We start from the raw sequence: 24,686 nt of genomic DNA on the forward strand, positions 1-24,686 counted from the left end.
TTAAAAGTGGGTATCCCGAAGCATCAGTTCCCAGAAAAAAAGTACAAGGGATTTTGTGTCTATGCACAGTCTACAACACAATGAAGTTACAGTGTTTGTTAAGAGCTCCTTGGTGCTATTTAGATGCAGATAAAAGACACTCTGGGACATGATACAGTGGGAAGATTTATACCCAAGCATGCCTTTCTCCACAAATTAACTAAGGAAGCTTTCAAATGTCTGAAACAGCAACAATTTAATGTTTCACAAGTGTCAGGACAGAATCAGCACAAGTTTTTAAGATGAAGCAAGTTTTGTAAGTGAATGGAAAATATGCAGGATAAAGGACAAAGCTCTTTTTGAAAACTAAAACCATATGCCATGTTCAAGTGTTTCAGTTACAAGATTCAGAAGTAATAACTACAGGATAAGTTAAGAACAAAACATAATGAAGTGTTGGCAGCTCTTTACAGATCTAACATTGCTTATCTCAGACCACATTTGTTTTGCAGCAAGTTTCATAGTAGAAAAATTAAGAGAATGTAATAAAAAAAAAAAAAAAAAAAAAAAAAAAGGGCTATGACCAGTTTAACATTGTTTTCTGAAAACAATTAGGCAGTCTGGTTGAGTGTCACAAATATCACTATGCTCCAAACAGGTGACTCACGAGATCAGTGGTAGCACTCTGGGGATACATCTACACTGGAAACTGTGAGGGAGCAGACCATACTAAATTATTTGCTGCAGGTATATTGCCTCTGATATCCAAGCTAGCTCATGTCTTTAACTAACAGGTATCCTTGAACTACCCTGTATTCTATGCGACTAGCTTTTGACTATAAAAACAGTTAACGTCTTCCATTTGTTGCAGAAACTTACCTCTACTACACCCTTGCAGCAGAATGGAGCTAAGCAGCTGATGCATCTAAAAAAAGGAGCAGATAATTCCATTTGCTGGGGTTTTGTTCTCCCTGCTGCCGCAAATCCCCATGCTCATGAATACCATGCTACCACCACATACAACAATTACTGATATCAAATAAAGTTGTTCCAGACTGCAGTTGAAGTACCAATGGCTCAGAGAGACTTGGTGGCTACTGTACCATAATTTACACATAGTATGCTTTCAACACCCAGGAATATAGAACTAAGCTTTAGATAAGTTATATATTTGGATTTTTTTTTTTTAATTTCTAAAAAGTCTCCCTCTGTATACTTCTTGTACAACCGTAGCCACTGAAGAAGTAAGCTTACATGCTTAGAAATTCTTTGTAGGAACAAAAAATACTGCATACACAACATTCACAGCGCCTTCTATGGGCTTCCAAAGAGGTTACTTATTTGCAAAGTCAGTACACAAAAAAAAGATCTCCAGCAGCTTCTGTTTTAAGGCAACCTCAAGCTGTGTCTTAGAAGTGCGTTCTGCCTCACACGCTGCAGAGTTCCTACAGATGTTCCCATTTGAGGTGTGTCAATGTTTGGAATCTGTCAGTATACAATTTACTTGGATGATGTTTCTCTTTTTTTAATTTTTTTTTTTTTTTAAGGCCTCATCCTTTTTTTTTGTTTGTTTTAAATAACAGTATTGCATTTTACTCAAAAATCAAAATGCAAAGTATGAGAGAAAGATGTAGTGAAAAATTCCTTGCATTTTCTTAAACAGAGTAAGAAGCTAACCTGGCGCATCAGAGTTGAGACAACAGCTTTGCTAGTTCTTCAGTGGTTTCCAGCTACACAAAGAAATTCTGTTCAAGTCAGACAGTTGTGCTAGATGACCACAAATATCAGTCCAGATTCCATTAAGCCATCATTTTTTCTAATGTCTATAGGAAGTTTATTAGAAACACTTTTTCACTTGCAGGAGATAAATGCATATCATTAAATACACCTGAGATGGAGCGATCTTGTTTTCGGTAAAAATTGACAAAGTTTCGGATATCAGGATTCGTAAAGAGAGTCTAAAGCTCATTCTGTGAACTGCACCGAGACGACAGGACAGTTCTTTACACCGCTTCACCTGGTAAAAAGATATTTTTTCTAATAAGGCATTAAGTTAGTTTACTCTTTATGATCCCTTCTCCCATGTTGTCAAACTTCTCCCTTCTATCTCCCACTCTCATTTCCAATTTCTGCACACCTCCAGCCTGCACTGGCAGAATGCAATCACTGATAGTTCACAGGCTGCCTGCAAGTACAGTTTCGTAACCGTAACTATTTGGGTACGCCCAACAATGCCGTTACGCAGCTGAAGGATCCTTAGAGGGAGGATGGGGAAACCACTGAGAACAGTAAATGGCATCTCGTCATATTGATGGTATGGCAGAGATAACCAAGTTTCTATGTTCACATTTTAGTCCAAAACTGCAAAGACTTACAGTAAATGAATATTCAAATATGTATTATCCCTTCAGATACACTTACTCACTTCTATAGTTATCAAGTGTAACATTTCACCAGATACAAAGCTTCAATCTAGGCTCTAATAAATCTTCATATTCTGTGCTAGCCAAGCTTCTTCTTTCCTTTTCAGATGAAATCGAGTTACTTGCACAGCTCTTTAGAAGATAAAGTGTCTAAGACACATGGCTTCTCATGGTCCAAATCTTAGCAGATTTTAATGCCACTGATGTAATATTCTGAAGAATCAAGTATGTCTCAGTTTTGGTTTTAGTCAGACTTATCCTTTTTCTTCCCTGTTAAAGGCACTTTACTTGCAACAGCAGATCCTACAGCTGTAACACCTCCAGCCACAGCAGAAACACTTCCTTTGACTAGCCCCACTCCCATCGAAGGCACAGATGTGACCGCTGTTTTGGTGATTTCCAAGCTCTTCCCTCCAATCCAAGCAACACCCCCGATTGTGGCACCAACAGCTCCCTTCGTGACACTGAAGAGCCCACCAGTCACACGAGAAAGCATGCCAGGCTGCTGCTGCGGGTGGTCTTTTAATGAACCTAAGGGAGAACACAACAATCACGTCAATCACAGCGCTATGATTTTCAAAGGAAAAGCTGTTTCTAAGTATTGCCTTTTGTAGCCTAACAGCCATTGCACACAGCATATACTTACCTTGCAGGCTACTTTTCTTGGATGCTCATACACTATCATTGATCCAAATAAAACAAGACACTTCACTGCAGCGAGATGTACCTCAATGCTGTTTTCTAAAACGCAAGTCAATACTGAGTCTACAAATACCAGGCATAAAGCTCCCCGATGGTCTTACATGATAAACTTCTGTCCTCTGTCTGCGTGCAGCACCTCTTTCCCAGACTGCAAAGTCTCATGGCCAAGTCAGCTTCATTTCTGGACTTTATAAGTGTGGGGGAAAACCCCTCTTGTTCCCCCCTTCCAAATATTCAGAGTTAATCCATGGAGGGGGGACAACACATCCCAAAAAAAAGCAGCAGCACTAGCTTGTTCACATCTCTAAGGAGGGACTGGAAAGAGTTTACTGGAGAAGCAGAGCCAAAGTTTTATTTAAAAAAAAAAAAAATAAAAAAAAAAAGAAAAAGCCGTTCTTTGAAAAGAATTCACCTTCAGACAAAGTTATTTCGCTCCTTAATAATTACCGTTTTTAAGATCTGTTTACAAGGGTTGTGTGCAGCAGTCAGAAAAGAGGAAAAGAAGGTTACAAACAAGAGAGCAAAGCAGAAGAGTCAAAAGAAGCATCAGAAGGACAAAACTGATACCAGCTCTTCACTGTATCACTTCCTCTCTTCATCACGTACACAGATTTAATTTTCTTCCAAAAAGGCCTTTTCTGTAATTTGGATAGGGAAGGGAGGAAAAATTTTTAAAAGTCCAAGAGCCAAATAAGCTCATTAAATACCAAAAGTGGTCCCCAAAGGCATTACCAATAGCAAGAGTGACAGGCTCCCAGCAGAAGACCCAATACAATGCATGAACTCAAATCTCAAACCAGAGGATTCCTGCATGTTACTGACCATGTAAATGTTTTTTTTTTTTTTCTTTTCAATATTATGTTTAACTGGTGCTTTGCACAGTTTCTTGCTACATGCTGTGTAAGTCAATTCCTATTCCTTATTTATGGTACAATTACATGGCCTCAAAATAAAAGAGAGTATTAGAGTCAAACTCCCAGAATTAGGCATTTAGCCTTCCAATAGTTTAGTAATTACTTTGTATTTCTAAGTGTAGGCTTCACAATCCTCAAGAGATACATGTGCCTTGCCTCTAAAGGGAATTAAGACAACTCCACGCCCCACTACTGCATAAGCATCATCTAATCTTCAAAGAAACAGGAAGATGAAACAGTATGTTAATGTTGTATTTTAGCACACAAGAAAATATCACCCACTGCACCTAGAAACCAGTAGCCCCAACACGTGTTTGCCTGCAAGGTATTTTCAATGTGAACCTTGAGAAATCTCTGGTCTTCACAACAATGTTGTATAGGTAAGCATTTTTTTCAGCTCCTCTCTTGTCAATTCCTCACCAACCCCAAACACTTCTTCAAAATGTTTAAGAGAGAACCATGGCAAGAGACAGACAGCAGCATAAGTGTGTCACAGTTTTTTGTATTTTCTAGCTACCTGTAGATAATATATGGGATTTAATAGACACATTTCCATTTCTTAAGGAAAAACAACAAGGGGAACTAAGAAAAGAGCAAGTGAAACCAGTGGGCAGTGCTAGGGAAGAAATAAACATGAAATACAGAGGTGAGGGAGTCAGCAGCAGAAAGAACATGCTTGGAAGAGGACAATGAGTCTAGAGAAGCAGTGGGAAAGAAAGATCAGATCTAGATCCTCCAGAGACCTATATCCAGCCCCTGTCAACACAGTGCTCTGCGACAAGTCAGGAGAACCAGCAGAACAGGTCTCTGCCTGCAGCGCCCTGACTGCTGGCAACTCGCATTCGAAGGACAGTTTCCAAGAATCACCTCCCAGCACTCATCTACTACAAGATGAAAACTAGAGTGAACAGCTTCCTATGCACCTCCAATGAGATTATGATAGTGCCAGGACTGACCCAGCACTCAGAATTCATTTAAAAATTGTGAAGGTTGGAGTTCTCATGTGTGTGCCCAGAATAATTCAAACAAAAGATGCCATCTAAATGAGAGAATTTCTTACAAGTTTGACCCACAAAAAAAAAAAAAAAAGGGCATAAGGAGGAACAGTGTAACTCAAGGGAGAGAAAAAAAAAAACCCACAACTAAAAATGCTTCCAGCTTACATTGGTCTCTCTTATTTTAAGAAATTGATATAGATAACAGAAAGAGTCATGGAAACTAGAAACATAAGTGACAGCCTTTAACTTAAAGCCAAGTAATACCCTTGCTGGTTCACTCTAGGCCAGTAGCTTTCAACCTGGACATCTCCAGCAAAAATGCGTAGCCAACATAAGGACACAGAGATCAGAATTTCTAGAATCACACTCAGAGAGGAGTATATAGAGCCTGGTATAAAATCCAGTACCTAAGTATTATTGATTAGAGGATTCTCGTGACCAGACTTAACACACCTTGTAAAAAATTTGGTCAGAAAGTGCTTCACTTCCACCTAACTGGATCACCATCATCAGGGTGAATGGGACTGAAGTCTTATCACATTGAGTTTTACGAGCTGATTTCAGTAAAGCAGAGCTGATGTTAGCAAGAAAGGACCCATCATAGCTAACTTAAAAATAACAAGAGAGAAACAAACAAACAGAAGTAATCTTGGCATGCATGCTTTTCCTCACATCGCTTCATGTAGCCAGTCCTTTGACAACAGCTACTCTATTTCACACGTGTAAATACTGATGGTGACTTGGTGTATTAACAACTTTAGGTGATGGCTGACACACTCTCATGCCAGTTCTGTTTGCATTGTCCATTAGATCTAGTAAATGCCCGCAGCTATAAAGAGTTTTTATTGCCACTTTATCTCTATTCTAGGATACGCATTCCTGGTCTCTTTGTTTCTAACCAATAGGAGAAAGAAGGCAAAAAGAGATCATTCCTAAATCTAGGGAGCAAATGACACGAGTTCCCTGTTCAGGAGTTGGCTCTACTGTGCTACCTTGCAGCCAGCTTCCTGCTGACAGGAGTCCAACAGTAAACAAGAGTTTGAACGAACGCAGGTTGCAAAGGTTGGTGTCGCTTGCAAAGCAGAAAACAAAGCATCAGAATAGCACTTCTCATAGAAAGCCCAAACACAACAGCTTCTTCTGCATATACATTTCTCTAAAGCCTTTGGGCACCAAGCTTGTCGAGTGTGATTTGGACAAACTGGAACTATTTATATCTTTACAAAAAACTGCAAATTGGTTTTGGAATTCAGCCTTTCCTCTAAGGATTTTTTTTGGCAGCCTGTTCAGAGAGACAATCTTCTTGCCAACATTGAACTGGTAGCCTTCCATCCACATCCATCTTTCTATGATGGTGTTAAGCGTACCATGTATGAAATCCCTGTATGGCATATAAGACAGGGATGTTCTTCAAGGGTATTTCAACATTTTAAGTAAACTCATAAGGCTTGAAGAGTGCACATGAAACAGAATTAAAAGGAAAAAGCCTTCAAGGATGGAGTTTCCATTAAGACAAACTGTTTCATTCTACTCCCTCTGACTACACCAACTTTCTCCATCTATTTAGACTTGATATTCAAACTGGTTATTGTCATACTGAAAGAAGATACTGTGCAGAAGAAAATAAGTCTCAATTGCTCACAAATTTTAAATAAAACCTTGCAATACCTAGTGATGATCAGACTCTGCTGTTATGCTCTGAATCTGCTCAACCTACTGAATATTTCAGGAAGGTAAAAAAAATGCCCACTTGTTTCACTGCCTTCCTTAAGAAAGAATTGGTTGTAGTTTACCAGTTAGACCACTGTTCACTTTCTATATGTGAGATTTAACATGTATAAAATACAATTCAATTTTTAAGGCAAAAAAAATAATATTAAAAACTTCCTTACAAATTAGACTTGAAGATAATGCACTTTAGGGCATAGTTTCAAACCTGACATTTGCTTTCAGAAATGCTTCTGGGATCCTCACAACCCCGTAAGAGCTTATAAAGGAAGATTTTTGTCTTCACACCAAGATACTTGAACTTGTTCTGGTACAGTAGAGCTTAAGAACCAATGTGCCACGAAAATATGTTTCCCTCTCTCATCTCCTTGTACTTGTGTTTCCTGTCTAACAGTTGTTAAGAACAGAGTGAGCTATTCCACTTCAACCCCTTCTGCTACACTAAGTGGATAATAATGTTGTTTAACTGAACAATTTACTTCACTTGAACATCACATAAAAGCTGAGGGAAAAAAAAAACAAACCACCCAAAGCAACCAACAAACAGAGCTTTAAAGGGCCATTATAAATTGAAGGGCAATGAAATGAGAGGAATCGGAACTCACTGACCTCTACACCCAACAGATTTGGTCTTAAAGCCAGAGGAGACAGAACGCAGACAACCTGTGTGCCTAGAATGGCTTTTGATCTGGTGTGTTTCCAGTCATATTATGCAAACAGGACTCTCCACAGTCCTGCCATTCCACAGCAGAAGGGAACTCTGCTCATTTGCAACTGCATTTCCTCTGCAGACCTAATAACCAATTTAAGATTCATTTGGTTCAGGAGATCAAGATGCCACGGCATCAATAAAGTCAAGTATTTGTTTGGTTTTAGAAAACCATGAAATTAAGCCAACAGTCAGAACCACAGTTAATTGTATGATGGAAAAGGGTCTCCAAAAGTAGTAATAAAGTTCCATATATTTTTAAACACATCTTGTTTAAAAATCACAAGCACTGTGAACTCAGCAAGTGTCCAAAAGCGAAGCTGGGCTCTTTCCATCTCACATAATGAACAGCAGAAATAAATACCCACTGGACCAATTCACATCTCTAGAAACTAATCTGCAAATTATGTCCTGCAGTATCTGCCTATCTTCTCTATAATTTATCAGTACAGTTGTTTACTGAGTTATATTCAGTGGCCTTATTGTAATCAGGATAAGGCAGAAGTGAACAATAATACAGGCTCATCCCAGGGCTGGCTTGCTTACTGTCACTTAAATGAAAGTTAAAGTGTTCAGCCTACAGAATTTTTTTTTTTTTTTTTTAAGAGAGATCTGAACTTCTGATGACTTTCTATGAACTTGCTTCATATTATGAAAACCAATACATACCTTCTGGTGGTTCTTCATGAAGGTATGACGGGACTTCCTGTTGATTTTTGTCCGTTTGATTCATTTTTGCCTAAAAAAAAAAAATTCACATACGCTATACATCTTCTCTGGCAAAGCATAAATGTAATCCATTAATCAAAAATTCACGCAGTTTAAGTTCCATAGAAAATAAACTTCTTTTTCATTACTAGATAAGCTAGCAGCTCATGCTAAACAAGATGGAAAAATTTTAACGAAAACACTCCATTTATCTTGTAGCAATGTTGCATACATGGTGTGGTGATAGTAGAACTGGACTATTTTAACTCTCTAACTCTACACAAGCTCTCCAATGAAAACATTTCAGAAATAAAGTTTCTTTACACCAGAAGCTGTTTTCTAGAGCAGTTCTAGAGTAGCAGTCCCTGACACTGAGGGGAAGCACAGGAGAAAGCTCAAATCAGCAGCTCTGCTTACTACATTTTCCCTTTGGAGGGGAAGAAAGCAATATCTAGTCCAGGTTTCTGTCCTGCTTTCCTCCCTCAAAGTGTGCTTTTCTGGCAAGTCCTGCCTCCTCCCTTGAGCCCTCCTGCCAATCCTGCTTTACCTTCTTAGCAGGCAGTGAGGTCAGGAAAAGAACCAAAAAAAAAACAAAACACCCAAGTTGCATTATACCACTCAGCATCCTTCCATCTTCTTGCCAGTGACCTCTTAGTTCCCTTCTCCCTGCACATATGCACAAGCCTTTAAATAATTTAATTTCTTCCAGGAGTCACCAACCACCACAAAAAGAATTCCAGCCTCTCTTGCCATGCCCAGGTGTCTCTGTACCTCCTCTGGGTGAGAAAATAGTGGCTGGGATCTGAAGAAGGGATGAGGAGGCAGAAGCAGAACTTAAGAGTGGGAAGACTCACCTAGAAAACAACAGCTAAAACCCTCACAGTTTGAGTCAAAGTCAAAGCATCACAGTAAAAAACAGCACCCACACCCTAAGTGATAGATCTCTAGAGGCAAAGCAAGCCTAAATTGAATGCTAAAGAGTCCTCTTAATCAGCGCTAAGGGTATCAGTTCACGACTCAGAAAACATTAGTATATTTACACAAGAAGCTGAACAGGAAAACAGGCAAAAAACCTACCACCAGGATGGCTGATTTGATGACAATGCTGAACAAGTAGTTCTCAAAAGCCAGAAACTTGGGGGAAGCCAAGAAACAGGAAAGTGACTAGCAACACATCAACATGGAAGACTAAATACAAGAGAGCTAGGAGGCAATTTGAAAAAGTATCAGTTATATAATTCCTTGTTCTTTTACTTAATCCCAGGTCAGTAAGTCAAGGGAAAAAAAAAACCTACCAAAAAACAAAGATCACAGGGAATGACTGAGGGTGATCAGGTTCTGAGAAAGAACTGGATTCAGATAGTAGGCAATTTCTTTGCATTCATCTAACGCAACCTGGAAGAAATACACAAATTTAATCCTCACTGGGTGAAGTTACATGTAGGTTGTTGCTGTTTTCCAACCTGAAACAAAAATATCAAGTCTGATAAGAAAGAGAAGGCAGACACTGTAAGAAACTGACAGGCCTAACATTATTTTATCAAAGCATCTGGACAAAGCTGAAGTAACTGTGTTTCTACTTAACATGTAGCCGGTTTGCTCATTAAGATGATTACTGTATCAGGAATCTCAAAGGAGGTTTTTTTTGTTTGTTTGTTGCATTAGGGAAGGTCCTAAAAAAAAAAAAAAAAAAGCCCAACACCCCATAAAAATCACAACCTAGCAAGCCTTACTTCAAACTAAGGAATGAAAAAGTGACTGAAATATTTTTAAAGCAGACTCAAGGGAAACACAGATTTAATTAAGCAAGAGATAAATTACATTTTTATAAATAGCGACCTCCGCTAATATATCTCTATCTAGCCCGCATGTAACTTGCAAAAGAAACAGAGATGCAATTGCTTGTTTGAGCTTCCAAACAGTTTCTGTCAACAATTCCTCATAAGAGTCTCAGAAAAGTTATTTAATCTTATGAGGAAAGACAAAATACTGTCAGGGATTATCACCAAGTTTAGAGGGGAGTCGGAATAAGTTACCAGTTTTGAACATGGCAAAACACAAGAAAGTGTCACAAGGCTGCACACAAGTTTTAGTATTTTCCACTGTTGAAGAGGTATTGGACACCACAGCACTGACAGCACATACAGGCCTGATGAAATACCGAGGCTCTCTGACACTAGGCATCAAGTATTTAATTAAGAGAAGACCTGTCCAACAGAAAGAATCAGAGTAAGACTGGCAGACAGCACAGGGAAAAGATGCCTTCATAACTCTGCATAATCTACGTTGGGCCACTGTCAGATTTGCTTGCAGTTCCTGCAAAGCTAAACAAGCAAAGCAATGTATTGGTAGGGGAGTTTCACAGCAGAGTTTCTAGTTTAGTGATGAAATATAAAAAAAAAAAGTGTAAAAAATCACTGCGCCACATAAAAAACAGTGGCAAGATCAGGTATGCCCTCCCCTGGTACCTTCCTCAGAACCTCAAGGTTATGTAATTCTTGAACGCTGCTACTTTTTTAAAAGTTGGGCAGGAATATTACACAGGCAATGATTTAACACACTAACAGCTCCTTTGATCCACAGAAATACTGCAGTCTCTTGCAACTACATAGACCACGGTGGTCTATCTTCTACAGTTCAGGCATCGGTAACCTGCTGCCATCAGACCCCAGAGCCAATGGAGTACTACCTGGGCCTGAGAAGAGCAGCTAAGGAAAAGTAAGTCACTGTTCATAGGAATGAATTTGTTCTACACAGAAGGGAAGCCTTCAGGGGTCTGTAGATCTGAAAGCTGAAGACTAACGTATGGTGCGTGGTTCTACAGGTTCCTAAAAGCACTCCAGGGATGCTCCAAGAGATGTGCCTAACCAGCTTGTGCTAGTTTTTACTCACTGTTCTTCTACTACATCATTGCAAGCAAAACCAGAATCACATTGCTGTCAGAAAAGGCTCAAAACTTGCCTCAAAACAGTAGTTGGTATAGAAGAGAGCTCACAAAGCACAATTCAGCTCCTTTTGTTTTTTCTGTAGAAGCTCTCAAGTGAATCACAGAATCAAGACTGAGATCCAACAAAGGCCTTAAGCAGAACATTTTAAAGATCTCTACCTTCCAGCCTGCATCATGCATCCTTGCAGCCAATATAACATGTCAGGAACCTTAAGAGCCTCTGAAAAGTGATCCAAAATCCTGTGTGCTAAAACAAGGTGTAGCATTATCTGCTGTTCAGGAAATCCTATGCACAGGAGCATGTCTTAAACCTGGCTCCCCTCCAGAGATTTAAGGTGAGTATTTCTATTGACTGGAAGTCAAAGGCCTGGAATAACTGCTTAGTTTGAAGACTGGATGAAGTCATCTGCCACCAAGAGGACAGGAATATAATTTTTTTTTTCTTAAAAAAATTGAGTTAGAAAAGCAGAAGCTACTATCTTTTAGGTAATACCATCAAGGTGAAGGCACTCACTCACAGTTCAATGCCTCCTTTGTCTATTAAGATCCAAGCTCGTATGTCCCACGTTGCAGGAGTACTCTGGTCACCAGACTGCAGCGTATCCCAAGGGAGGTTCTTCTTCACCCTCCTTGCTGAAGGTGTGTCCCCGCAAAGAAGAAGAGAACAAAAATCATGAGACCCAATAGAGGTTACAGCTCAGCTAACACCTAAGGCACCAATCTAGAGGTGCAAGGATCAGACTTTTGTTCAGAGAATTAGGCCATTCAGACATGGTATTGATTAAGGAACTGCGGAAACTTAAGTTGGAAGCTGCAGATTCAAAGTCCCCTATGCACTGAATCATTAGTTACAATTATTACCAGTATTGCAAGCACGTGCAACAAGGCAAAGCTTTATCAGAAGCCTGAACCTTGGAACTTTTCTGATATGTTTTTCAGAATCTTTTTCAAAATATGCTAAGACTGGAGAAAAAAAAAAAAGGAGGAAAAAGAAAGCAAGCAAATAGATATTTCTTTGGTGTTTTTATCCTGTGATGCCAAATTCAGTGTCCTATATCACTGGGGAAAATGACCACATGGAATGAGGCGAGATCTCTGTGAGTCCTAGCAGAACTCATACGGACATTCATGAAGCAGACATTGAGCTTATCGGTGGCACCCTCCAGTCTCCTCCTTCATCCATGCAGGTGAATACATAAGGTTTGTATTTTCTTATGGTAAGAAGTGGAAGCAAACCCACATCTTAAGAGATTTCAAATAGGGACACATGTAAACTACTTACAGGTGGTTTTTTTTTTTTTTCTGTGCACTTATGAGGGTACTAGTCATTCAAGAGATAAGGGATAATGTCTCATCCTTTTTAACAACATATTATGTATCAACTTTCATACAAAATATAATAAAAATTAAAAATGGAAGTCACTTTCAACTGGTTTTAAAGAAGAAAACACACTTTCATATAGTCAAATATGAAATACACAGGAAGCTTCAAGGTTTTACACAGTTGTAAAGGCAGAAGTGGTTTAGAAGAGGATTTTTAATTCAAGGGCTATTTATAACATTAACACTGTTACAGGACCCTGAATGAAAGCGCCAGGAAGCTCTGGAGGCAAAGGTATAGCCACATGTAGATTCATATCAAAGCTGATGAAAATAAAATTTTCTCACCAAATGTATTCCTTCGTGAAGGCGTCTAGTTAGTTGTTTCCACCAAAATATTCTGCATACACCTATGAGAAAAGTAGAAAGTTAATGACATCTTACGGGACAATGCTATTGTCACATACCTGCCATGGGAGTATGGTGGGAATCATAAATACAAAGCCTCACAGTAGGGGAGAACCACACTCAGCACAGCCTTAAGATGCCAAAATTTTGAAATTTATCTCACCAAAACACCAATTCCCTCTGTGTTCTTAGCAACGGAGATTATTTTACTTGCTCCATATGCTGCCATGAGGATTACTACAAAGCATGGTAATTAATGATAAAACACCACCTCTCCTTAACAAGTCTGCAGTTCTTGGACAGCAATTTGTGTAAAATTTTAGCCTTCCATTTAGAAGTGGCCTCGAACCATTACAGATGTGTGTGCAACTTCCTGAGCTTCAGATGATGCTCTTGATGTCTTTCTAAGTTTACTGACAAAAAGCCCTACTGTTTCAGCACAGCAAACCTGGCCCAAGCAGCAGCCAGCAAAAACTGGCTTGCTTCAATGCCACTACTCAGATATTTGCGGGCAGCAACAAAACTACCCAAGGACAGCGCCAATTTCAGTTGGCAGCATAACACTGCTCCAGAAAGCTGCAGCAGCAGACAGCACTGGAACTGTTCACCTGACAGAACTGCAAACAAACTGATCACCTCATCTTATTCCACGACAAAAAAAAAATATCTTCCTTCTGCCCACCAGCTATGCAGTTAGAAAGCTTGGCTACAGAGCTGATGGAAAACAAAACAACCCTTGCCACATGCATGGCTCTCCTTCCCCTCTTTCAGCAGCTGCAGCGGATTCCAAAAAGAACTTAATGTCCTTCGTATACACGAAAAAAATAATATTTTTAGGGATGATACTTAAACACATTTTAGAAAGAGTAACAGTGCTCTGCTCTCCAAATTAAACAAAGAAATAAGCACGAAGCCACAAAGGTAATCCCACCTATGGCTGCTCTTCAGGGTACTGCTTCAAGCTGCACAAGTGACTATTAGTTTCCCTGCTTTATGCTCTGGATTAGGGTTTGTAACATTTTAGGAGTAAGAGTGCTCAGTGCTGTTAGCTCTCTCAACATAACCTTCCGAGCACAGCCAACAGGGAAATGTGTTTTCAGTTCGTTAATGCAAGGAAGACCGTTGACTGAGCTTCTGCAAGAAGAAAGAGTCGATGCTAACAGCGCTGAAATAAAAAAAAACAAATCCAGGCACATAGAAAGCGTGTAGCTAAAACCAAGAGCATAGCTGACATTTCAACAAGCCTTCTGTTTAAAAGCCAAGTTTCAAAATTCAGATTTATATACAAAGCAGGACTGGCTTGGAAGCAAGTATGCTCATTTCAGAGGAAAAAAGACAAAAGTTTCAGGGAAAGACTACAGCAAATTGATCAGAAGTTTTCAAGTGTGAAGTACAGATTACTTTTAAGCCTGTAGCAGGATGGGCTACGACCCCTCCCAAAAGATATCTGAGTGTGCCATAAGAAATACAAACAACAGGCTCACAGCCTGCAGGGTTCAGCACACCACTGGGAAGATAATGCAACCTATCTGTGTTAAAAAAAACCAGACACACGCCACAATTAAAGGCAAAAAAGGAAACATATCTCCCGAAATTAAGAAAAATAAAAAACCAAAAACAAAACAACACCCTACCCTTAACTCTGCCTGGGACACTACAACATCGTATCGGCCTGTAAGAGAACCCAGTATTTCTCCATCACCCTCAAGTAAAGTACAGATCAGACTGCAGAAGAGGCTCTGTGGAACACCTGATGTGAGCAATCACATTTTCTCCGAAGCAAGGATTTGCAAGATACCAAATCAAAGGCAACAGGAACCCGAATTCTGCTTTTCTAGTCTAAAAACCAAAACTGGTTTTTAGAAATTAAATGGTAAATTCCAGTAAGGCACAAGGCACAGCTTCAGAAACACCAAGGGTTTGCTCCATTTCACCAGTCCTGTCAGCCTCTTGCTAGCTCAGCTTTCCAAAGCCTTCCCCATTTCTTCTAATGCTTTCCCAACTGCCTGAGCTCTGCACCTGCCTCAACTCTCCTTTTCCACGAGGCCTACAAAGACAAATCCTGATGGTGCCTAACAGCCAGAGGGATAAAGCAGCTGCTGAACTTCCTTGCCACCCCTGCTAATGAAATAATTAACTTTTTCCCTAGCGTCCACCACCTCTTTGTTGGCTCCTGTCTGACATTTAGACCTGTTCACTTGCCGGACAAGGACCACCTTTCAGTTTGCGCTTTTGCCACACAGTCCATTTCTATACTGAGGAGGCAACACCAACTCTACTGAATGTTTAACCACAGCTTAACAGAAAGCTTAAAAAAAAAAAAAGTTTGGATAGTATTTACTGAGTAGTCTTAAAATTGATGTATATACAAACCAGTATTTGTGTACTAAATTAAGTTACCTTGTACGCACCCTTCCAGTTATACAGAAACACGCTGCCTGAAGCAATGCTCCGGAGGCACTGAAGCAGGCTACGTGCACTTGGTATTTATGCTCCTTATGGAGTGACATCCTGATTCAGAGTTCTCATTTTCAGCCCCATTAAACGAGCAGAAGGAAGCATTTAGTTGCATCCGCAGAGGCTGTCTACGAGCTTCACACAATGACCAGAACCAGCTGCACGGCTAAAATAACTGGCATTTATTTTCAAGCCACACCACATTAATGCCTAGGCGAGGTGCATGCAGAAAGCTAAGCTGCTCCCAAACAGTTTACGAAAAAAAAAAAAAATCTTCCGGATTCTGCTGCATCGAGTTGGACTTGAGAGAAACGAATGAGATAAAGAGCAGGTTACTACAGGAAACATCCCGGTGCAGCGAAGTTTAGCAAGAAAAAGAGAAAACCCGAAACAAGGCTTCTCCTGGCACGGAGGAGGTCCCGGGGGAGCACAGGACCAGCCACGAGTGAGGCCACGGCGGGCACGGCTCCCTCGGCTGCCCTCTCGGGGCGGCGGGGAGGCGGCAGCGGCGGGAGGCGGCAGCCGCCCCCAGCCCCAGCCCCAGCCCGAGCCCGGACCCGGGCCCGCACTCGAGGAGGCGCCGACTCCGGCCCGTCGAGGTCCCCTCCACACTCCCCTCGTAGGGCGGGCCAAGCCCCCGCCCAGCCCTCCCCTCGCTGCTACCTGCCTTCCCGGCGGAGCTCGGCAGCGACAGACCCCCGGCCGCCCCCCTCCCCGCCGGGCCGGCCGCGGACACCGCCGCGCACCTCGGCGCAGGGCGGCGACACTGACGTGGCAGCCAAGGCCGCGGCGGAGTCGCTACGGCCGGCCCGGTCCTCCCGCCCTCCCTCACGCCCCTCCGGTGCCTCGGCAGGAAGCACAAAGGCGGGCGGCCCGGGCCGCCGGCGCGGCGGAAGGCGCAGACGGCAGCTCCGCTTCCCCAGGCTCGCCTCTCCCGCCGGCGGCTCCGCCGGGTCCCCTCCCGCCTCCTTGCCCAGAAGTTTCCCTTCCTCCGCGGCGATGAAAAGAAGGAAGCCAGGAGGTGCGCTCAGCGGCTGCCTGCCTGCCTGCCTGCCCGCCCGGCTCCCCGGCCAACGGCACCACGGGGCCAGGGCGACCGCTCAACACTCACCGCACAGCGGGCTCGGCTCGGCTCGGCTGGGCTCCCCCGCACTTTACTCCTCCGCCTTTCCCCGCTGCCGACGTGGCGCCCGCCGCCTCCCGCCCCGTCGGCGTCCGCAGACCCCGCCCCAGCGCCCGGCGCGGCGCGGCCCCCTCGGCGGCCGGGGGGCGCGCAGGCGCCGCCGCTCCCGCCCCCTTCCCGCCCCGGGGCTGCTCGTGGGGGGGGCCCGGAGGCGTCCCGCGCCTCCTCCTCCTCCTCCTCCTCCTCCTCCTCCTCCTCCTCCTCCTCCTCCTCGTCCGGCGCCACACGTCCCAGTCGGAGGCGCTGGGCCGCCCCCGAGGGCCTACGCGGGCCTCGGCACGACCCTCATGGCGCTCACAGTTCGCGGGCACCTTCCTCCCCGGAGCAGGCCCGGACACGCAGGGCCCGGCCTGTGGGAGTCCTGCGCTGAGCGGGGCCTCCGTGGCTGCGGGGCCTGGCACCGAAGTGGAGGAAGGTGCCCGGTAGTGGGAGGGCAGAGGCCAAGAGAGGGAGCACAGCGCTGGCATCACTGACCGAGATGCCGCTGGGGTGAGGGAGTTTGGCTGGCGGCGCTCGGTTGGGCAGGGCTGCACCTCAGCCGAGAGGTCAGGGTGAATGGATGCGGCCTTGGGGTGCCCTGGCTTCAGCCGAGAGGTCAGGGGGAATGGACGCAGCCTTGGGGTGCCCTGGCCATGGAGGCTGCAGAAGCTCCCCGCAGCAAGGAGCAGCACCGTCCTGCGAGGAGAACCTCGCTTCATGTGGTGTGAAGCCGCCATGCTAATCTAAAGGATCTGGGTTTACCTTCAGCAGTGTTTACATTGCACCCTCTATCGCAGCTATTGTCTGAGCGAGTGGAGCTATTCACATGCAGCCTCTAAGGAATAAAAGTTGTGGTCGTGCTGGTTGAAGGGCATAGCTTTCTAGGTAACTACACCAACATGGATTGTTGGGGAAAGGTTTTCTGGCGCTCACTCCCATCTTTGTCACCTCTCCATGTGCATCTCTGAGGACCCTTGGGGATGAACAGAGACTTTACAGTTTGTTAGACAAGGAAGCATTGGGTCACCAAGGGAGCGAGAGATGTCCCAGGTACTTCAAATGTGAGTTGAGAAACAGAACTCCTCTCAGCAGCACAGGAATGCTAAATACTCCCTGAAATGCTACACAAGATAAAAAAAAAAAAAAGTTGCATAGGCCACCCCTCTTCCGCTGCTGGGCTTCATGCTTGACTGCTGCCCTCCTGCTCCACCCTCCTCTCTACAGAGGCGTGTGGAGAGGATAATCTTTCCTGGAGTCCTCCAAAATAATTAGTTGCTCTGTGAAGTCAGTTTCTACATGGAAAATATAAACCAGTGCCCTGTTTCCACAGAGATCTGTCTGAAGAGGCCTTTTTATGGGCTCTTTACCAGCCCCAGCTTCAGCAGTTTACCTCTGGATTAGCACAGAGGGACATAACGCAGGTGTGAGATAAGGGTGAACGAGATCTGTCTTCTTCAGAGCATGCAGATCGAGTCAGATGTCGCTGGACAGTTGCAAGAGCGTCAATGTGACCTGTCAGAGCAGCGCTGTACAGGCCTCAGAGGAGCTGGCTGATACAGGGACAGGGCATTCCTGATCCGCTGAACAAATACCAGCCATGTTCTTTAGTTTGGCACTGAATGGGTGAAAGCATGAACGCGGGAGAATCCAAGTGAAAAACTGAGGGCGGTCTCTGGTCGGGAGCGTGCCTTGGGATCTTTCAGGAGGTGGGAGGCACACAGGATGCATATGTGGCTCCTCTTCTTTGGAGATAATGCACATACACAGGAGTCCGACTCTGGGATCTTGATTTCCACCTGGGAGGACAGGTCAGCGACTCTCCGAACTCCTACAGCATTTACCTCCCAGGTACTAACAGGTTATGCATGCCACTGTTACCTTCTTTTTGATGTTTGAGATAAGGAGATTTTCTTAGAGCTGCTGTTCATCCCTTGCCCTAGGGCCCAGGCGTACGCAGTGCTTTCTTTCCATGCAGTGCTCTGCTTCAGATGCAAGACCTGTAGCTTCATGTTTCTGGTAGCAGAAGAAAGAGTTGCTGCTTGAATATTTTCTCCGTAATAAAGTTAATCAATCACCCAAAACTTTACAGCATGAAGCACTGAATAATATTTTGTCTCCTAGTAACTGAAAATTAAAGGCATTGCAGTTATTAAAATATCTTCTTTTTCAAACTCTAAAAGACTTAGGATGGCAGAGAAGGACTTGGGTTGGTGAGGTATTTTGCCGAGCAAACGGAAAGAGCCAACTTCCTCGTAAAACCACAGCCATTGGTGGCAGAGTCTCACTGGCAGGTGTAATCACTGAAATTACTTCAGACTGATGTCTCTGCAAACAACAGAAAACAAATGAGTGGTGTCCCTGTTACTTTGCTAAACCAATGTTGAAGCCGAGGAAAAGTTTCATTGCAGAGATGTTGTCACTGTGACTATTTTTGCTTTTATTTCATTTTTTATACATTGAATGTTTCCTTCGTAAATAGTCTCAAAGATGGTCCACTGTTGGTATATTCAGTAAAGACTTCTTCAGTATTATTTAGCCTTCATGAGAAATAAATAACCTTCTTTCACTGGAAACAGTATATAAGCATCTTCGTAACAATTTTAAAATGGAAAAAATACAGTCCATCTTCCCCATGGAGGAGTGGTTCCTTCATTTAGATTATAGGTTTTTAGATTTTTCTCTGTGAATGCACTATAATTACAGATGCAGAAAATAATTGAACTAAGGTCAAAATGTGTACATTTTGCATTCCATTATGATGACTGTGGTTACTTCTACTGCTGGAGGAGCTGTAGGGAACTGCAGCCGGGCTTGGAGTTTCACTGTCTCGGATTCAGTGCAGACCTAGGAAACAGCCCTGAAAGGAGTTGTTCTCTTTCAGTACAGAACTTAATTTGAAATGTGATGTGTGTCTCCTGACACACTCCTAGGCCTTGCAGTTTCATTTTTCCTGTTGTAGGTGGCCACTGTGAAAAGTCGAAGCTGTGGGGAGAGCATCAGTCTCTTAAGTCTGGTGAAGTCTATAGACATGTGACTGGACAGCAAACTCCAGCTGGACTGTTTGCTCAACAGGAGACGTGAATGAGAAAGCACATGAGATTCTGCATGTGCTGTTTAATTTGGTTCATTCCTAGAGGTAATGAAGTTGAGGAGCCAAAGGTGAAGGCCAGAGCTGGATCTTATGGGGCGCCATCTCCTAACTTGTTTGCCATAGATGTGAATACATCCCTATCACAGATACGCGTCTGTGGTATAACAGTGGAGAAAGATTAGACAAGAACTGTGCTTATGCAAATTAGAAATATAATTCTACCTTGAGGCTTGAAAATGGGTTCCCTGAGTAGATAACCTGTGTTATAGGTTATCTACTATAACCTGTGATAAATAGTGTGCTGGAAGGAAGGAGGGAAAGGAGGGAGGGAGATTAATATCCAACATTTGTTGGTAGTGAAGCCGCTGGCTGACGTTATCTTACTAACAAAACCAGGTTGGAATAAAAAAGCAGCGTACTCCACTCAAACGTATATCATGTCTTCATTGCATATGAAGAGACGTGCTTAATTAAGTGTGATACCTTACCTGCAGATGCATCTCACCTCGTAGAAAACGAAACTGTCTGTCTGCTAGGAGTACTGGGTGACTGTAGCATGCAAGGGCAGAAAGTCAGAGACATGCATTGGTTGTACAACGTTTTTGGTTGGTGGTTCAGAAAGTAACCGATCAAATATACGCTGAATTCCACTACAGTGCTGGGTACCAGCAGAAAAGCCAGAGTTTCCTCATTCTTTTCTGTAACAGAACTGGCTGTGGAGTTATACCAATACAAATTGGTATATTATACCAATACAAACTGGGAATAAATGAGAGCAGATTTTAAGTCTTAGGCTGTTAACTGCTTGGAGGTATCTTTTCTGTTACACGTGCACACACAGGTTCAAGCCATTATCAAAATGTAATTATATACTTTTAAAAAATTATCAAGAACTGTAGTTTTGCAGATTGTCCTGTCAGCTCATTACTGAGCCATTAAAAAACTGGTTCCAGCAGCAGAACTATTAACGAGCTTGTTTCCAGTAGCGTATGCTTTGTGATTACTTGGCGCTCTGCCTCAGTTTAATTAAGATTTTAAATTTACATACTGCTATTCAACCATATGTTGCACTGGTGTTTACAAAGGTGAACAAATTCTATTATCCTCATTTTATAGGTCAGGACACGGTGTCATTTTGGGGTCAAGTGACAAGACTGAAGCCACCCAGCCCCTGAAGCGGTCTGGATCTATTGCTCAATCCGCAGGGTGGCATTTCCACAGTACAACTGAGAGAATGATTGGGTGGAGGTTAACAAACCTGGAACAAAATAATTACAATAACATTATTTGGTAGAACTATAGTACCCAGTTTAATCTATTCATTAAGAATTGTTGCAAAGATCACAGAAAATCTTAACATCTGTGGAAAGTGCAGCGGCCAATGAAAAAACGTACTTTTGACAGGAAAATGATCAAAATAATTGAAGTGATTTCTCAGAGTCTTAAAGAAAAGAAAAGATAATCACATAATAAGAAACAATATTGTTCCTCCTACCACACTTTCTTTATATTATCAGCAATTATTTGATGTTCCAGTCTCGCAAGTCTTATGAACATGAGCAGTCATCAATAGCACGAGCAAAGTTTGCTGAAGCAAATGCACCTGGAAAGGTCAGATCCCTGCCTTGAATAAATAGTTACAGATTATAATACTGCTGTTTAGTCTCCTAGGTGTGGCGTGCTGCAGACAAGTGCAGCAACTTTTTTGTGACAGTTTGGGATTTTATCCAGTTTTAAATAAAGTGTCCTTCTTGCTGTTTCCCAGCTGTGAGCTCTACTTATTAGTGCGCTTTCCTAAGCTTTTTGCTCTGTTTTACAAAGGTGGAAGGTTGAGTTACAAGTTGGGTGTGTGTTCACCCACTTTCATAGTGTCTAACCTCTGGGGAAAATTGTTGGCATGGGAACCTCCCCCAAGAGACTGACATTTAAAATAACAGGCTGTGCTAAGCATGAAGTCACTTCAAGCCTATCTCTACCGTACCTCCGTTCTTGTTGCAAAATAAAACATTATCACATTTACAGACCTACACAGCAAGAAGTCCTTCCATGTTTTTGAGGTTGCAAAGCGAAGATAAAACCCAAGCCTGGAAGGGTACTGAGCGCCTCTTTCCTTGCTCTTGTCTCCCAGGTGGCCTCTGCAGAGCTGAGTACTTACCTTCCATCAGTTTAATTACACATTCAGCCCTCTGCTCTGCTTCCTTATTCTCCCCAGTGGACTGATGAGACACCCGAGCATTTGGAGAATCAGGTGGGTATCCCCATACTTTGTTACAGCTTTTAATTACCCCGTTAGAGATAACCAAGTGCTTTCATGTTCTCCTGGTACTTTCCAGAGGTGGAGAGCATAACAATAAAACACTCCATGATCTGTCTTAAGGTCTAATAAATGGTCTGATCATTGCTAGCTGGTAACCAGGAGAGCCAGCAGATTGTCACTGGTCCTCAAGTTGTGCATATCGCAGTAGTGATGTGCCAGAGACTCTTCTTGCTGTTATCATGTTTATTCCTACAAATGAAAAGACAAATACAAAACAAAAAGAGTTGTAAAACAGGTGTGGGAATACTCAGAAAAAGTACCTTCATTTCAATTCTGAACTACAAATGTCCTGCTTCAAATAAGAAGTAAGATAATATTGACACTGCTAAGAAGTGAATATTTTATGACTTTCTAATGCTGTGCCTGAGCTCTGCCTGATCGCTCCATACCTATAGTTGGCATATTGAGGGGATAAAAGGAACATTCAAAAGTAAAGGAAGCCATGTATTTTCACAAACCCTGGACCCAGCCCTCTTAACGCTGTCAGATACAATCCTGTACACAACTAGATCTAAATTCTGCACAATGATTGTCTACCCTTTTTCTCTATGTGAACTGAGGTTTCCTTCATTCTCTCCATTTTCCTAATCAAATCCTATACTTCCTTTAATTCCTTTTTCTCTTAAAAAATAATAAAAATAATAACAGTGATGATGAGGATGATGATGGTATAATCCATTACTTGCATTTTATAGCACTCCTCACTCCTGTAATGCAGTTAGCAGTCTGTAGAAGACATAGAGCTCCTTTTTTAGAAGGAGGTGGTGGAATTGCTGTCCTTGCTTAGGGGACATCCCAGTACAACTCTCTGACATCCTGCGGAGCAGACAGAGGCTGGGTGTCAGAGGTGGTGCGTGCGGTGAGCCTGAACTCCCGTGGTGGTAGCTGTAGCTTTGCAAGGTACTGCCGTGGCTGGTTGGGAAATTCTTGCTGTGTTAACAGGAAGGGGAGTGGGAGAACAAAAAGGTGTCTGTAGGCTTGGGCTTACAAGGACTTAGAGGGTTTTTATCTGCCATGCAGTGCACTCGGTGACTTTGCAGTTCTGCAATCCTTTTCCCTTCATTAGTCATATCCAATCATTGACCCGTCATTAGCCACTTCCCATCACTAGCTACCGTGTCAGCTCTGACCCTGGTTTAGAGTTCAAGCACTAAATAATGTCAGCCTTCTCAGCTTGCTTGGCTGTGGGTCATTTCTGAACAACATGAAGTATTCGGAATAAAATTTTTTTTAAAAGAAGACATTTTTCTGAGTAGAACTGTGGAATGGGTAAAGCCTCACAAGGACGACCATCCGTGGAAAAATATAGTGCATCATATTCACTGCACATTACGGGGAGCGTGAGGAAGATGAGGCCACTTGTTAATACATAGACCCAAAAGAGTTAATCAAACATGTAGACAGGGAATGTTCTCACTGGTCATTGATTGTAAAATGACAATATGACAATTTTGATTATGAACTGCAAACGTACTCTTTAAAAACACTCCAATATTTCTAAGCAAAACCACCCAAATCGGTCCCCATCTCTATACAGATAAAAATCACACATCTTGGCCAGTGCTATTCCATCCGTGCTGACATCGCATGGTGTCTGGAGCAATGCTGTGGAGAGAGAATGAGTTGCCTGTAAATCTTAGCAGCTCAGGAGCCCGTTAAACCCACTCAACATGTGCTGGTTTTTAAGTTTGGAGGTCTGTGTCTGTGCCTTGCACTGCTGCCATAAAGGGCACGGTCTCCAACTGTGGTCTGGTGTTTCCTCAATTTGGTGTCTGAGCAGGAAAGTGTCTAAGTAGCAGGTTGGGCCTGTCTCTTGCCAGATTTTCTGCCAGATGTGAGCAGCTCAGGAAAAGCAGGGCCCACACTCTGCCAAAACCTAGGGGTGAGCCTAGCAAGGAATCATCCTCCTCTCCACCTGGACTTTGAGTTCAGCCCTGGAGAGGAGGACAAGCCACGGTGAGGATCCTTAACATAGTTTTTATTTCCTGATTCTTTGTCCCATCACTTTAAGGATAGATGGGTTATGGGTCTCTGCCAGCACTCATAGAAGGCATGGGCTTGCCCGTATTCAGGAAGAGATTGCCTTTTAGCATCACACTCCAGGCTGAATTACCAGTTTCTGTAGGAGTGTGCTGAGAAGATAGACCCTAAAGTACGCATGAAATATTTCTAAAATTCATAATGGTTTAACCCCTGCAAATGATGAGGCTCTAATCTATGGTTTGATTTTGAAATACACAGTTTTTGCTATTGTTTGCACTTTCAACCCCTAAGGAGAAGTTCACAGAGGCTACAAGCTCCTGTAGAGGTGTGGGTTCCTCAGTGACTGGTTGGGTTGCTCTGTGTTTCACCTCCAGGCCCTCCTGGGCAGCTGCTTATCTCCAGACTCCCTTGTGGAGCAAGCCAGATTGTTACCGTGAAAAGGAAAGCTGGTTATGAACCCAGAGAGATGAAATCAGGTGGGCTAAAGCTGGCTTTGCTCTGCAGAACCCTTTCCGTGCGGCATTGCATGGAAAACAATAAAACAGTAGTCTAATGGGTATAAACTTGCATGAGGATTTGTACATCTAAACATGATACTCAGCAAAACTGCAAGCACAGGTGTCTTTTATTCCTATTCTAACCAAGCCCTGATGACATAAAGCATTAAACAAACCCAATGCTCAAGCACAGACATACACATTAAGGCAGATTTGGCTTGTATCATCTCGGCTTGATTCTTCTTCTATTGACATGAGTTTAGAAATGGGATAATGCGACTGGCTCGTGCCAGTATGTGAAATGAGATCTGGCCCTCCACATCCATCTTCAAAGATAGCGGCA

The 24,686-nt window shown here is 42.9% G+C and overlaps 1 protein-coding gene across 6 annotated transcripts; it reads right to left on the bottom strand.

The window, feature by feature from the left end:
- Window positions 1-216: 216 nt before the first annotated feature.
- On the bottom strand, window positions 217-15,458 carry TMEM263 (transmembrane protein 263). 6 transcript variants are annotated; one of them, XM_086753935.1, is made up of 5 exons: window positions 15,248-15,458; window positions 12,777-12,838; window positions 11,623-11,741; window positions 8,123-8,192; window positions 217-2,933 (listed from the first exon to the last, which is right to left on the bottom strand). In XM_086753935.1, exons 4-5 carry the CDS (start codon window positions 8,184-8,186, stop codon window positions 2,647-2,649), a joined length of 351 nt encoding a protein of 116 aa, XP_086610061.1. In that variant the 5' UTR covers window positions 8,187-8,192; window positions 11,623-11,741; window positions 12,777-12,838; window positions 15,248-15,458; the 3' UTR covers window positions 217-2,646. The 6 variants fall into 6 exon arrangements, 5 of the variants coding, with proteins under 5 accessions (XP_086610061.1, XP_086610052.1, XP_086610068.1 ...); XM_086753926.1 differs by having other exon boundaries at window positions 11,627-11,741; window positions 15,248-15,457; XM_086753942.1 differs by lacking the exon at window positions 15,248-15,458 and having other exon boundaries at window positions 11,627-11,737; window positions 12,777-12,800.
- Window positions 15,459-24,686: the final 9,228 nt, after the last annotated feature.

This window comes from Chlamydotis macqueenii, chromosome 1 (assembly GCF_036417535.1).
Source record: "Chlamydotis macqueenii isolate bChlMac1 chromosome 1, bChlMac1.mat, whole genome shotgun sequence".
Lineage (NCBI taxonomy): Eukaryota > Metazoa > Chordata > Aves > Otidiformes > Otididae > Chlamydotis > Chlamydotis macqueenii.

What these genes read in the sequence shown, in the direction of transcription:
- TMEM263 (XM_086753935.1), bottom strand. Translation starts at nt 8,186, where the DNA reads ATGAATCAAACGGACAAAAATCAACAGGAAGTCCCGTCATACCTTCAT. An exon ending in TCATGAAGAACCACCAGAAG is followed by an intron (nt 2,934 to 8,122) that starts GTATGTATTGGT and finishes GTTCTCCCTTAG; the next exon opens with GTTCATTAAAAGACCACCCG.